Genomic DNA, 15,935 nt, shown 5'->3' on the forward strand with positions numbered 1-15,935 from the left:
CTTGTATGGGCAGGATTTTGTGACCCCTTCAAATGATTCCTATTTTTGGGTTGAGTTTGAAAAAAACTGCCAACTGCTGCAACAAAAATATGTCCTTGGGTGTGTTTTCGGAGTTCGGATTTGACCCCAGCAGTACCCTGTTTACACTACCTGGTTGAACAGTTGGGGGGAAAGCTCATGGCATGTGCGCTTGGAATAATGCTTTCCGTACCAGTTCAGTTTTAATGCTTAGACTGTGTAGCCATATCTGGTTATACTATCCTTAAAATTTTCACTTGAAGGCCTGAGCCTGCTGCTAAAGCTGAGCTTGGTCTTGATTTTTTTTTTTGACCAATACCTGTGACATTTAACTGAAAGCAAGTCTGAGATGTGCAGTGCGAACACTTGCCTGGCTTCAGTAGCATTGTGTTAGTGAAGCATTAAATCTAATATTTGTGTAGATTTTGAAAATATATATTCTTACCAGTATTGCTTGACCTGTCCCCCTTTTCCCCTTTCCCTCTTCCACCATTCCCCATTTTCCCTCTTCTGTTGCCCTGTCCCCCTTCCCACTTTTCCCTCTTCCACCTCCCCCCTCCATTTCCCTACTTCTGCCCTTTTCTTCCCTTCCTTTCTTCACCCATTGCCTGCCTTCTTTACCCCTTTCCACCCTATCCCCCTCCTCCTCTTCTCTAACACTTTCCTTCCCCCTTCCCCTCACTCCCTTCTCCTCCCCCCTCTCTTCCTCCCGTTTCACCCCTTCCTCCCCATCCCCCACCTCTCCTTCCCCTCCTCACCTTTTGGGAGGCCTATGCCCGCCCCTCCCTCGGGTTGCCAACTCTGATTGGGCACCTGGACAAGACTGATAGTACTAGTATAGAGAATAGTAAGTTAATAGGTGGAGTCGGGGTTAAGGAGAAAGTCATGAAGTCGAAATCAGGGTTACAGTGCATGTATGTGAATGCATGGAGTATAGTAAATAAGATTGGGGAGTTTCAGGTGCAGATTGCCATGCGGAAATATGATGATGTGGCGATAACAGATCTGGCTCAAGGAAGGTCAGGACTGGGTGTTAAATATTCCTGGATACAAGGTGTTCAGAAAAGATGGAAAAGGAGGAGGGGTGGCAGCATTGGTTAAGGGGGCCATTGCAGTGCTGGAGAAAGAGGATGTTCCAGAGAGTTCAACGAAAGAATCAATTTTGCTAGAGCTAAGGAACAAAAAGGGTGCAATTACATTTTTTGGTGTCGCCTATAGACCACCAGCTGTTGGGAAGGATGTAGAGGAACAAATCTGCAGGGAAATTACAGAGAGATGCAAACATTATAGAGTAGTTATAATGGGGGACTTCAATTACCCGAATGTAGACTAGGACAGTGGTAGTGTAAAGGGCGGAGATGGGCAAGCATTCCTAGATTGTGCTCAGGAGAATTTTGTATAACAGTATATGTCCAGTCCAAGAAGAAAGGATGCACTGCTAGATGTGGCTCTTGGAAATGTGGTGGGCCAAGTTGATCAAGTGTCAGTGGGGAACATTTAGGAGACAGTGATCATTGTATCATAAGGTTTAGGATGATGGTAGAAAAGGACAATGTGTGATCCAGAGTAAGAATAATTAACTTGGGGAGAGCTGACTTGAATGGGGCAAGAATGGAGCTGAGCCGGACAGACTGGAATGAAAGGTTGGCGGGAAAAACTGTAGCTGAACAATGGGCTACTTCCAAAAAATAAATGGTTCGCACACAGTCAAGGTGTATTCCCTCCAATGGGAAAGTAAGGGCAAACAAATCCAGAGCTCCCTGGATGAAAAAGAAGATAGAAATTAAGACAAAGAAGAAAAAGTGTGCTTATGACAGGTGTCAGGTAGAAAATACAATCGAGAACCAAGTGGAATACAGAAGGTTTAGAGGAGAGGTGAAGAAGCAAATAAGAGAAATGAAGAGGGATTATGAGAAAAGGCTGGCAGCCAACATAAAGGGGAATCCCAAAGTCGTCTGTCGGAACACAAATAGTAAGACGGTGGTAAAAGGAGGAGTAGGGCCAATTCGGGGTCAAAAGGGGGATTCACACATGGAAGCAGGGGGCATGGTTGAGGTGTTAAATGAATACTTTGCAGCTGTCTTTACCAAGGAAGCAGGTGCTATCCAGGCCATGGTGACAGACGAGGAAACTCTGCCACTAGAAGGGTTCAAAATTGAAAAGGAGGAACTGTCGGTACTTAAAGTTGATAAGGCAGCAGACTGGATGAGATGCATCCAAAGAATTTGAAGGAAGTGGGAGTGGAAATTGCAGGGGCTCTGGCCATAATCTTCCAGTCTTCCCTAGATTTGGGGGAGGTGCCAGGGGACTGGGGAATTGCAAATGTTACACCCTTGTTCAAAAAAGCTACAAGGATAAGCCCAGCAATTACAGACCAGCCAGTTTAACTTCAGTGGTGGGTGGGCTTCTGGAAACAATTATTTGGGATAGAATTAGTAACATGGAAAAATGTGGGTTGATTAGGAAGAGCCAGCATGGATTTCTAAAGGGAAATTGTGTTTAACTAACTCAGGAGTTTTTTGAAGAGGCAACAGAAAGGGTTGATGTGGTGTACATGGACTTTCAAAAGGGATTCGATACGGTGTCACACAATGGACTTGTAGGAAAAGTTATAGCTCATGGAATAAAAGGGACAGTAGTAATGTGGATGCAGAATTGGCTGACTGATAGGAAATAGAGATTAATGGTTAATGGATATTTTTCGGTCCAGATGAAGGCTTGTAGTGCAGTTCCTCAGGGGTTGGTATTGGGACCCTTGCTTTTTCTAATACCTATTAATGGTCTAGATCTTGGTGTGCAGGGGACAATTTCAAAGTTTGCGGAAGATATGAAACTTGGAAGCATTGTAAGCTGCACGGAGGACAGTGGAGAACTTCAAATGGAAGTTGGTGGAGTGGGCAGATAGGTGGTAGATGAAGTTCAATGCGGAGAAGTGTGAGGTGATGCATTTTGGTAAGAAGAACATGGAGAGACAATATAAAATAAGGGGTACAATTCTTGAAGGGGTGCAGAAGCAGAGGGATCTTGTATATGCGCATTGATCATTGGAGGTGGCAGGACAGGTGGAGAAAGCAGTTAAAAAAGCATACAGTATCCTGGGCTTTATTAATAGGGGCTTGGATTACAAGAGCAAGGAGGTTTTGCTGAGCTTATGTAAGTCACTAGTTCAGCCTCAGATGGATTATTGTGTACAGTTCTGGGCGTCACACTATAGGAAGGACATGAACGCATTGGAGAGAGTGCAGAAGAGGTTTACAAGCGTGGTTCCAGTAATGAGAAACTTCAGTTATGAATATAGATTGGAGAGGTTGGGACTCTTCTTGTAGAGGAGGAGTCTAAGAGGAGACTTGATAGAGGTGTTCAAACATCAGCGGGCTGGATAGAGTAGATAGGGATAAAATGTTCCCACTTGTAAGAGGATCGAGAACGAGAAGGCACAGTTTTAAAGTGATTTAGAAAAGAAGCAAATGTGATGTGAGAAAAAACTTCTTCACACAACAAGTAGTTCAAGTCTGGAATGCACTGCTTGGAAGTGTGGTGCACTGCCTGGAAGGCAAGTTCAATCGAGGCATTCAAGAGGGCATTAGATGATTATTTGAATAGAAACAACATGCAAGGGTATGGGGAAAAGGCAGGAGGATGGCACTAAGTCATAATGCTCATTTAGAGATCTGATGCAGACATGATGGGCCAAATGGCCTCCTTCTGCGCCATTACAATTCTGTGATATTTCTAAAGGTTTCATCACATGAGCTGCTGCCTATAACCATCATGGCTAGTCAAACAGCCTTTTTTGTCCTATACAATATTTTTTACCTAATAAATGAAAGCGTTCAATGAAACAAATTTTAGTGTTTTAGCGGGTACCTCAAAGCAGTGCCCAGGACTGGATACTGGAGATTCCAGGACAATTGTGGACTGTTGGCAACCCTACTCACTTCACGCTGACAGGCCCCGGGAGCAAGCCAGTGAACCAGATCCCACATTTAATCTCTCAGTTCTCCTAAACCTCTGGTTCTCCCTCCACAGTGATACATGGTCACAAGACTCACCACACTCAGGCTTACAAACCCTCCCTGCTCTGCCAAGTACCAGGTACCTATCTGTAACTGGTATACCAAGATTGCCATCTTACTGTGTATCTTCAGCTTTAATAATGACAAAGGATAAAGGGTGTGCAGAGCTTTGTTAAGTGCATTCCTCTATCCATGACAGTTTCTTTTATAAGTAAAATTTTGTTTTGTTTTGAGAACTTTAATTTTGGAGGTACAGAATGGAAGTCATGCATTTCTGGGACAATGACTGAGGGTGATTACTCTTATGTTGCTGGGAAAAACTAATATCTTTTCCTAGAGGAGAATGTTTGGGAAGATTTGATGCTGACCTCAAATTGTGGTTGGAAACATGTTTGAGGGAAGGGACTGGTCAAGTATTTAAATGTGAAACTAATACTGCAAATCCATCATGAGAGGAAGAGTATGCAGAAAATACATAATTTGTAATGTAAATAACTAGAAATGAAAGGTTTTTATGGAGGTTAGGGCAAAGTTTTGGAAAGTGGCAGATAAATTTTATTACTGATGCATCTGTGATGCTTATATCTTTCAGTGTTAGTGTAGCATCTGATATTTGTAACCTTAGCCAATCATGCGGAACACTGCGTCAGTACATTTGCCGTGTTAAAGTGAGGGGAGAACCCCTGTCAGTTATACTGTAGCAGGACTGTAGTAAACATCAAAACCCACACTTCGTGTTCCAGAATACCCATGAGCAGTGCCATGAGAAATCTCTGAGTCTCGAGTCAAATTTGATGTTTTTTCTTGTTTGGCAATGACACTGCAGTGCTGGCTTATGTGATCATTAAATGAATATATTCCAGGCAATACTTAGGAGGAATTATATTTCACAGCCTTTTCCTACAGCCTGACATTTGCTAAGGGCAGCAATCAAATGTAAACCTACCTGAAGTTATTTAATTATTTAATTCTCCAATGACTATGACAGTGCACTGTAGTCATTTGCACACTGATATTGGACTACTGGATGCCAAAACCAGCAATACCCTGACTTCAGCATTGAGCTAAGCATGAAATGCAAGCAGTCTCTTTTTGTAAGTGTATGTTGCCCTCTGAACAGTCTCAGTTTTATGCACTCCTCAAGATGAGAATTTTTGAGCCTCCCCTTGACTGTTCTTTTAAGGAATGAATGTATGTGTGAAGAAGTAATAATATTTTGTTTTGGTTTCTAGGGACAAAGAGAAGATTGATAAGATAGTAAATTCATTGGGTCTAACCATTCTACCTCGTGATTCACGTCACACGGATCCTAAAGTACACCTTAATGCCATTTGTACTCAATGGCTTCCCATCTCCCACGCTGTGTTGTGTATCCTTTAATTAGGTGATTTAATTTTTTTGCATTTTAATATTTAATTAATTCATGATTGACAAATTATTAGTGATTGTGATTATAACGGCTGGTGAATTCATCTGTATAACCTAAACAATGGTAAGTTAATCAAAGTGTGACCTTTCATAAATTCAAGATATGGACTACAAAACTATTAAGCTTCAGTTTTAAAAGCTGGGAGAGGAAAGTGTGGTGTAGACCATGGGTTTTCAACCAGGGCCCACCAAAACTAATCAGGGAATGTGTAGAATGTGGGCCTTGCACAATTCTAATCTTTCTAATGATCATTTAAACCTGCACTTGAGCGCCATGACCATTCAATTCAGCCAGCGGTCCGCCACTGAACTTTGCTGTTCACAAAGGCCCAAGAAGGCTTGCAGCTGTAACACGTGGCTACACTCCTCACCCAAGCCTTGCTGTATTCCTGACTACCAGCAACAAGTTTCACATTATGGAAGTAAAGCAAAGATAAGCATGTTTAATCGTATAACTTTTTTTACATAGTAAAGGTATTTGTGTTACAGAGGAGCAGTGGAAGTTTTATTGCACTGAAAAGGGGCCTCAGAAGTAAAAATGTTGAGAACCACTGGTATAGTCTGTTGAAACGCCATTGAATTTATACTTCTGATTTGTTGCTTTGAGCTGTTGAATTCAGGGTTCTAATGAATAGTTATAGAATGACATTAAAAGAATCCTGCCGGTAAATGGCCTGATTCCTTGACCATCTCTCGGTACGGTTTGGTTAAAGGCTGGGAAGAAGAAAATACGTGACTTCCAAAACACACGCAAAAGGTGGAGCAACCTTGTCATGTTAAAAAGAGTTAATGTCTACTCGAACCTATCTTCATGCATATTTATTACATTAATGCTTATATTTACAAAGAATGAGTATTATAAACGGCATCCATTCTGAAAGAGATCAATATTTTAAAATAACCATCAGGATCATTCAAAATCATGAGCAGCCTGGGATCTGAAACTTATATAATGTTGAGCTATCGAACATGTGCTATTACTTTTGCTCTTCTACTTGACTGGCTTTGTTCCAGCCTGTAGAGGATCCTTAGGGGTTTCTGCTTCCATTACTTCACTGTGCCAAAGAAATTGGGAGAACTCCATCATATTTCGTAGATCAAAAATAAAACCAGCCCTAAGGCAATTAAAACTGAAGTTGATTATTCTTCCTCATATCATTCGTGTGCTGTGGTCTGGCAGTGGACTCAAAATCCTTTGGGTTTCAGGATGTAAATGATCAAACAATGGCCTTCTGATGCCCCCAGGATGTTTCAAAAAGTGTCTTCCTTGAATCATACGACTACAACATGTCTGGGTTAACATATCTGGGTTAATTGTTAGAGTTGGCTTATGCCAACCCGTACTTGGTTTGTAAGGAAACTGTAGCTGCCTTCTGGACATTTTGGATTCTAAGTTAACATAGAATTACTTATACCCTGGTGAGATTGGTACTGCTAGGTAGGATAGGGCAATAGAATAAGCAGTAATTCAGCATGGAATGTGAGGGTAACCATCTGTCAGCCTTGTGATGCACAAATGCCCTTGGTGTACGACGATGTGATCATTTCAGCTGTTATCAGTCCAGAAAGGTGATATAGTTTGTTGTATAACTTGATTGGTCAAAGCTCCTTATACAGTCTGTATTTTCTCTGTAATGGGTTTGAACTTGGAAATTGTTAATCCTATCAATGTTTATAAAACATAAGAAATAGGAGCAGGAATAGACAATAGAGCCCCTGAACCTGCTCCCCTGTTCAGTATGATCACGGCTGTGCCATCAGCCTTAACTCCACTTTCCTGTTCACATCAACAACTCTCTGGCATAGCGAATTCTAAAGATTCATAACCTTTTGAGTGGAGAAATTTCTCTTATCTCTGTCCTAAATGATCAAGCCCTTATCGTGAAACTGTGCCCCCATATTCTAGATTTCCCCGGCCAGGGGAAACAATCTCTTGCATGCCCAGTCAAGCTCCTTCAGAATTATTCTTCTAAGCACCAGAGAATATAGGTCCAATTTACTTAAGCTCTCATTATAGGACAAACCCTCATCTCGGGGATTGAGCTATTGAACCCTTGGTGCTATTGCACCTCTAATGCAAGCATTTCCTTGCTTAAATGTGGAAGCGAAAACTGCGCACAGTATTCAGGTGTGGCCTCACTAAAGTCCTGCATAGTTGTAGCAAGATTTCCTTATTCTTGTACTTCAATTGCCTTGCAATAAAGTCCAACATGCCATTCACCTTCCTAATTGCTAGCTATATCTACATACTAATTTTGCCTTCCATGTGCAAGTACACCCAATTCTCTCTCAAAATCAACATTTACAACTTTCATGCCTATTAAAAATAATTTTCCATATGAATGCGCCTCTATGGAACCCAATGTGCTGAAAACTGCTTCTAACACTTTTTCAGATTCAAATACCACATAAAAAACACAGTTAAACTAAAGTAAAAGAGTGGAAAAGCTTAATTCCATTTGTTCCTAGTTTACATTGTGTTGGTTTTGAAAAAGGCCATGGGGGGTTTGGCTTTGACAGAAGCTGGGATTTAGTACCAGGAAAACTCGGTAATCTTATTCTGCTCAGTGTGCAGTTTTCGGACGTGCACGATACAGTCCGCCATGTCATCAATGCAGTCCAACATGGGTTTGTGCTGCAGTGTGAAATCCCGGAGTATCTCTACAGCTTTCATGGCAGTGGCCAGGAAAACAGTTGGGCGAGCGATTATGCATTCATCGGAATCTTCAGGATCATTGGCCTCCTCAGCTGAAGAATGTACTACATCTACAATGGTATCATCTGTCAGTTATGCTGTGCATCGTACAGCATCATCCAGTTCTGCATAAGTTTTCATTGATTTCTCTGCTGGAATCTCCATACTGACCTTCCAGAGAAGAGGGAAAATGCCTCTTCATTGGGTTGGTTGACATCGCTCTGCTCCTCTCGTTCTCGTTGTCTTGTGCAGCCAAAACCTGTCTGGACACAGTGTGGTTGAAGCAGTTTGCGATTGTGGCTTCCTTCACTATCTTCCATGCCTTTTTCAGCATCAACAGGGCTCTAGCACAGAGGGATCATAGTCCTACTTCCTATCGGCCTTAGCTGAGAGATCAGCTGTGGTCGTTAGCGGGTTTTCAGGTTCCTAATCACCGCTGATCCAGTGGCTGGAGCTTGGCCGTGGTGTTGGGGGGGCAGAAACATCAGCTTGACACTCTTCAGACCAGCAGTGTCAGGGTGTGCAGGTCCACGATGACGGCAGTCTTCCATTTCTTTCGTTGATACATTTTGTCTGTTTTCCTGACCCATGCCTGTCAAATGCTGGAAGTCATCCAGACGGTTTTATTTGCCTTGTACTGTGTGGGTAGTGCCTTGACTTGAAGCACCATGGCCTTTGGACTTCCCTGTCATGAGAAGCAGCAGCTTTTTGGTACCATCAATTTAGCTGCAGACCAAAGTAGTAATGCGTTCCCCCTCTGCTTTCTGCCATTACATGTGTCCTCCTAAAACATCAAAGACCAATCTGGCAAAAGACAGTAAAACGGTCTGGTTTCATCTGTGTTAAAAATGTCTCTTTGTGCATACTCTTTCAATATGTGGACAAGACCAGTTTGGAGCCTATCATCTGTCATTGCTGTTGTAATGGCAGCGCCCTCACCTCTTACTGAGTGGAAGATGACGTTGTGCCTTGTCCTGAATCAGTCCAGCCATCCGTTGCTACAGGTGAACCCCAGCTTCTTTGCCATGGTGACTCCCCTTTTCCTGCAGGATAGGACCAGAAATTGGCAGGTTCTCTTCCCGGGCTGCCTTGAACCACGTTAGTAGAGCTTCTTCGACATCAGGATAACAGCTATTTTCATCCTCTTCCATGCTGGAGAGAATGCCTGTTTGTTGAACTGTTCCAAGATATTCTCCTTGGCTTCCAGAATGCTGGGCAAACTTAATGGCAGTATCTTCCACTCTTTCACGATGTTCGCTTTCTGTTTCACACTGCAGTTTTTCACTTGCTGTATCAACTTCACCTTCTTTCCGATCAACAACACTTAACTTTCTCACAGATTATGCCATACTCGCACACTTTGCAAGTCACTTCACAGAGAAATTTGAGTGAGCTTAGGTCCAACTGTTCTGCTCTGGTTGGTGTGCTCACATGACTCCTGATTTCAGCATTATTTCTCTTGCCAAAGTTCGGCTAAACCGGATCGACTACTGTGGAATTTTGGGTGATAACCAGCATTGTTCAATTGCTTTTACTATTCTGCCGATGGGAATCAATGGTAACTTCGACACAAGCAGAATTTTGTGTCACCTGAGTTTGACCCTTTGAGATTTCACTGTATTCTACTTTTCTATATGTATTACCAAAGCGAATGACTTCCCACTTCCCCACATTATATTCCATCTGCCAACTTGTTGTCTGGCCATTCACTTAACCTGTCTATACTTCTTTCCAGCCTCTTTGTGTCCTTCTCACAGCTTAATTCCTGTCTAGCTTTGTATCATTAGCACCTTGGATACATTATTCTCAGTCTCTTCATCTAAGTCATTAATATAAATTGTAAACAGCTGAGGCCCTAGCATACTCCATTAGTCACAGCCAGCCAACTTGAAAATGCTCCATTTATCCCTATTCTCCACTGACTGCCCATTAACCAATCCTCTATCCATGCTAATATATCATCTCCAACTCCATGAGCCCTTATCTTGTGTATTCACCTGTTGTATGATACTTTATCGAATGCATTTTAGAAATCTAAGCATACTACATCTACTGATCCTCCTTTATCTACCCTATTAGTTACTTCCTCAAAAAACTCTAAATTTTTCAAACATGATTTTCTTCTTGTAAAACCATGTTGACTTTGCCTGATCATACTTCAGTTTTCTAAGTGCATTGTTAAAACTTCCTTAATAATAGATTAATACTAGCATTGTTCCAACAACTGATGTCAGGCTAACTGGCCTGTGGTTCCCTGTTTTCTCTCCCTCCTTTCTTGAATAGCAGAGTCGAGGATATTTCGTGTTTAACTTTAAATTTTTGACCATATTGAAAGAGGATGATGTGTGTGTGGATTTTCAAAGGCTGCTTTATAAGGTTCTGGATAAAAGGCTTGTTGATCATATGAAATTGCATGATATTAAAGGGATTGTGGCAACGTGAATAGGAAGCTAGTTAAAGAAGACAACATAGGGACTAATCGATATTTTTGGACATGGAGGATTGGTCTGGTTGTGCCTCCAGGAGCCTGCGTTGAGATCGTTGCTGCTCTTGATATATGCAAACAATCTGTACTAAAATTCTGAATTTTGATTCGGTATGAAAATTTGCAGATGACACAAAAATGAGGAGGCTCGGCTAACTGCGATGAGTGACCTTAGGAGGACATGCACAATTCGATGAAGTTACCAGATTGGGTAGATTGATGTCAGGTTAAATTTAACAAGAAGAAATATATATCAAATGGTAAAAGAAACTTTGTTGTTCACATGTACACCTTAAAAATGAGGGATCATGTTGATGAAGCTGTGGCTAAAAAATGGGATCCTAGGTTTTATAAATAGAGGCATAGATACAAAAGAGGCAGTGTTAAACCCTATACAATTTGTTGATTTGGTCACAGTTAGAATATTGCCTTGCCTTACTTTAGACAGGATGATGGCTAAAGAGAGAGTGCAGGGGAGATTCATTAATATGATACCAGGGTTGAGGGATTTTAGTTACAGGCTAGTAGGACTCTCTTCATTGAAACAGTGCCGAATAGATCTCATGGAAGTGCACAAAGTTGTGAAAAATTTCAATGAACTAAATCTAGGAAAAGCAATTTCCACTGGCTGGTGAGTCTGTAACCGAAGGTCATAAATAACCAGAGGAATGAAGATTAAGGGGGATGGTTGGGAAAATTTTCATGCAGTGTTGTTAGAACGTGACACCCTATCAGAACAACAATAGAAGTAGAATTCATAACTGCTTTTAAAAGGCTCAAGTAGTAAGTTGGATCATTTTGAGTCTGAGTGCTGAGCTACGCTTGGCATCCTTAAAAATGTGATATTGCTCTAGAGTTTCCAGATTTGGTTACAACATAATTACTTGTCTCTTTGAAGGAAGCACATGGGGAAAAGTAATTAGGATTTTATTCACCAGTGCCATAAAAGCGCCTGTTAAAATAGGAATAGGCAAGGACTGCCAGTCTGGTACCTGATTCTATTGCATGAAAATTAAGGAAATTCTGGACAGTTGCCACGCCTTTCCAGCAGAATGGGAGTTTTTAAACATGCTACAACACTCATTGAATAAGTCAAATGCGTTATCTGATAAACTGCCAGTTAGGCTGTCAACAGAAAAGAAAAGGGTAAAATGAATCAAATGGCATGGCGCTAAACTCTGCAGACTACCATAAACAAGTGGGCACATTGAATTTGTGAGAGCAATTTTACTGGATAGTTTATGCTTTGAAATGCTTTTGTTCCAACTGCATTAAGTTTGCCAGCCCTCTGATTTGGGGAAATGTGTGTGGGCAAGGCAAGAAACAGTAATGGCCTAATTTAAAGGATCCAGAAAACTACAGGAAGTTTGTATTTATGCTAATAAAGAGTATTATATTGGTTTTATAAGCAAATGTGTAGGTAACCATTGCAGACAATTTGCACCCTTGCACATAAGCCCATATACTGATTTGCTTCTCGCATGTAAAGTGCCATTGAGAATAAAGTGGAACTATATGATGATCATCTGCCCTGCCAACCTAAATCAGTTGTCCTGGGTTTTAGTAGAATGTGAAATGATGAGGAGCCATCCAAATGAATCCATTGGTACACTTTGGAATTCCTTGACAAAGCACAACAGCAATGGTATGTAACAAGCTGCCCAGCCCTTTGGATATTGCTGCAGAGCGGGTTGAAAAGCTCATGTGTGTTCGAAGCAGAAGATTTGATTCACTGCCTGTCCAAACCCAAGCCCTCAAACAAGGTAAATGGTTCTGTGTATTTTGAGAACTTAAAGTACAAGTTGGTGAAGAAACACCTGCACTGTGTTGAATTGTTTTCTCCATATTGTTGTACTCTTGCCTGGATAAGGTTCTTTTTTAAATTAATTAACATTTATTTCTTGATTGTTAAATTAGTAGAAAAAAATTAATGTTGATTCCTATTCGGTTGTGCAAACAGGCAGCAGTAACTGCTATCTTATTAATATAACCATTTACAGCAACCCAGTTTTCATTAATAGTTTTGTTGATAATTTCAAATCAGTATTGGAACATCAAGTAATAAAGTGCAAATGTTTCTCCTGCTGGTGATGCACTTGACTGGCAAAGTGAGTCAGTGACGTTGTGAGACGTATCTCAGTTTGTCCTGGACATAATGTCTTGTCATGGTGGGTGTTCCAATGTTCAGCAAAACACAAAACCATACTGCTCCTGTGCAGGAACCTACATGCTATATTGTATGATGCATACGTGTATATGCAATGATATTTAGAGTTTTATGGCCAGTTTAATCTGAATGACATTACATTTGACTTAGCTACCAGAGAATTGTCTCACAACCTGAGGGTTATAAAGAACATAAGGCCATAAGAAGTAGGAGCAAGAATAGGCCATTTGACCTTTGAGCCTGTTCCACCATCCAATGATACCATGGTTGGTCTTCTGCTTTAGTTATACCTTCCTGCACTATCTCCATATTCCTTGATTCCCTTAGCCTCTAAGAATATATCGTTCTCTAACTTGAACAGACTTAATGAAAGAGCATCCACAACTCTGAAGTGGAGAAATCCAAAGGTTTGCAAGCCTTTGGAGAAATTTCTTCTCACTCAATCCTAAATGGCCAACCTCTTATTCTGAGATTGTGACCTCTAGTTTTAGACTTCCCAGCCAGGGGAATCATCCTCCCAGCACCTGCCCTGACAAATTTCTTAAGAATTTTATTTCAATGAGATCACTTCTCAGTCTCCTGAAGTCTCAGAAATATAAGCTTAGTTTACTCAATATCCCCTCAAAGGACAATTATCTCATCCAGGGCTCCCTCTAAGGCTAAAATACTCTTCCATAGGTAAAGAGACCAAAACTGTGCACACTACTCCAGTTGGCTTGTGTGAGTGAGTGCGTGATGATGTCACTGTTTTTAATGGATTCTAGGATGTTATGTGGCATCACCTGTTGGACCTTAGGATTGGTTTCTTTGAAATGCAGTTGGTCCAGAATCACCTAAAATATATATATATTCTGTTACTCTAGTATTTGTGTGACATTGCTCATGGTATGTCAGAGGATTCAATGTTACTGGATACACTGGTCATACATTGGTCGTGCAGGGCCATAAAGGCTGCAGCATCACTGGGACATGTTTACATCAAGAATTTCCATTATGATTGTATATGTAGGCATTTTAAATGTTGAAAGTTGATAATGAAGGTTTGTGGACAGGAAATGTGCACGTGCAGAATATTCCAGGACATCACTGCAGGAGTTCCTCAGGGTAGTGTCCTAGGCCCAACCATCTTCAGCTGCTTTATCAATGACCTTCCTTCCATCATAAGGCCAGAAGTTGGGATGCTCGCTGATGATTGCACAATGTTCAGCACCATTTGCGACTCCTCAGATACTGAAGCAGTCCATGTCCAAATGCAGCAAGACCTGGACAATATCCAGGCTTGGGCTGACAAATGGTAAGTAACATTCACGCCACATAAGTGTCAGGCAGTATCCATCTCCAACAAGAGAGAATCCAACCATTGCCCCTTGATGTTCAGTGGCATTACCATCACTGAATTCCCCACTATCAACATCCTGGGGGTTACCATTGACCAGAAACTGAACTGGACTCGCCATATAAATACTGTGGCTACAAGAGCAGGTCAGAGGCTAGGAATCGTGCGACGAGTAACTCGCCTCCTGACTCCCCAAAGCCTGTCCACCGTTTACATGACACAAGTCAGGAATGTGATGGAATACCCCCCTGGATGAGTGCAGTTCCTACAACATTGAAGAAGCTGGACACCGTGCAGGACAAAGCAGTCTGCTTGATTGGCACCACATCCACAAACATTCACTCCCTCCACCACCGACGCACAGGAGCAGCAGTGTGTACCATCTACAAGATGCACTGCAGGAATTCACCAAGGCTTCATAGACAGCACCTTCCAAACCCATGACCGTTACCACCTAGAAGAACAAGGGCAGCAGATAGATGGGACTGCCACCACCTGGAAGTTCCCCTCCAAGTCGCTCACCATCCTGACTTGGAAATATATTGCTGCTCCTTCAGTGCTGCTGGGTCAAAATCCTGGAACTCCCTTCCAAACAGCTCTGTGGGTGTACCTACACCACATGGACTGCAGCGGTTCAAGAAGGCAGCGCACCACCACCACCTAAAGGGCAATAAATGCTGGCCCAACCAGTGAGGCCCACATCCCGTGAATTAATTAAAAATATATATATACTTTTTAAAAATATATATATTTTTAATCTTGTGCCTTGAAAGTTATAGGAGCAGGAAATACTGGAGAAGTACTTTCAGAATAAATTATTGAACAGGTGTTGGATGCTTGATTGTTGCTCCAATGGCGTCTAAGTTTGGAGTAAATTAGTATCGGCCAAATATTAAAGAAGACGACTTGCATTTATTTAGAAAACTTCACGACCACAGGATGTCCCAAAACGCTTTACAACCAATGCAGTATTTTTGAAGTATAGTTACTGTTTAATGTAGGAAACATAGCTGCCAATTTGTGCACAGAAAGCACTCTCAAACAACAATGTGATAATGACTAGATGATCAATCTGTTTTGTGTGTTGACTGAGGGATGAATATTGGTCAGGAGACTGGGGATAACTCCCTTGCTCATCTTTGAAATAGTGCCATAGGATCTTTTACACCACCTAAAAGGGCAGATGGGGTTTCGTTTTAATGCCTCATCCGAATAATGGGACTTGCAATAGTGCAGCACTCCCTCAGTGCTGTTAATGGGATTGAATTTTTAAAAACCTGACTTTGATGCTTCTAAAGTGGCAGCTTCTGTACAAATTATATTTGCGGGCTGTGTGTATGCCACATCATAGTAACTATGATTGGATGTTGAGGTTTGTATAGGAATGTTGTGGTCTCGATGAAGGCATTGCTATATGTTCTGCAATTGTTATACACTCACATGGCAAAGATTTTGATAGATGTGAACGAGGAAGGTTTGGCTAGTAAAATGTATATTTTAAAGTAATATGATACACTTAATGCATTAGCATGTAGTTTTACAACAATTGCATGCCAGAAAGTACTGGATTTGCGGTTCACAACAAACTGCATTAACTTGGCGACTGAAAAAGTAAATTAAGAGGATAAAAGTTTGGAATTTCAGTGGCTGCATTTCAGAAATTTCAAGAACTCTTTAGTGCCAAATCTGAAACAAACATGCATGTTTTATTCAGGCTGTACCATGCTTAGCAATAGTTTGCTGGGGTGTTGAATTTTGAATTTTACAGCGATAAATTATTCATGTAGATG

The 15,935-nt window shown here is 41.4% G+C and overlaps 1 protein-coding gene across 2 annotated transcripts in view; it reads left to right on the forward strand.

Moving 5' to 3' along the window:
• The window catches only part of efl1 (elongation factor like GTPase 1), a 299,163-nt gene that overhangs the window by 73,402 nt on the left and 209,826 nt on the right, over positions 1-15,935 (forward strand). For both annotated transcript variants that reach the window (XM_078530449.1, XM_078530450.1), the window contains exons 10-11: positions 5,267-5,403; positions 12,283-12,405. In XM_078530449.1, coding sequence (XP_078386575.1) covers positions 5,267-5,403; positions 12,283-12,405 — 260 coding nt within the window. The remainder of the gene's footprint in view (positions 1-5,266; positions 5,404-12,282; positions 12,406-15,935) is intronic.

Source organism: Cetorhinus maximus, chromosome 26 (genome assembly GCF_964194155.1).
Source record: "Cetorhinus maximus chromosome 26, sCetMax3.hap1.1, whole genome shotgun sequence".
In the NCBI taxonomy this organism is placed as follows: Eukaryota; Metazoa; Chordata; class Chondrichthyes; order Lamniformes; family Cetorhinidae; genus Cetorhinus; species Cetorhinus maximus.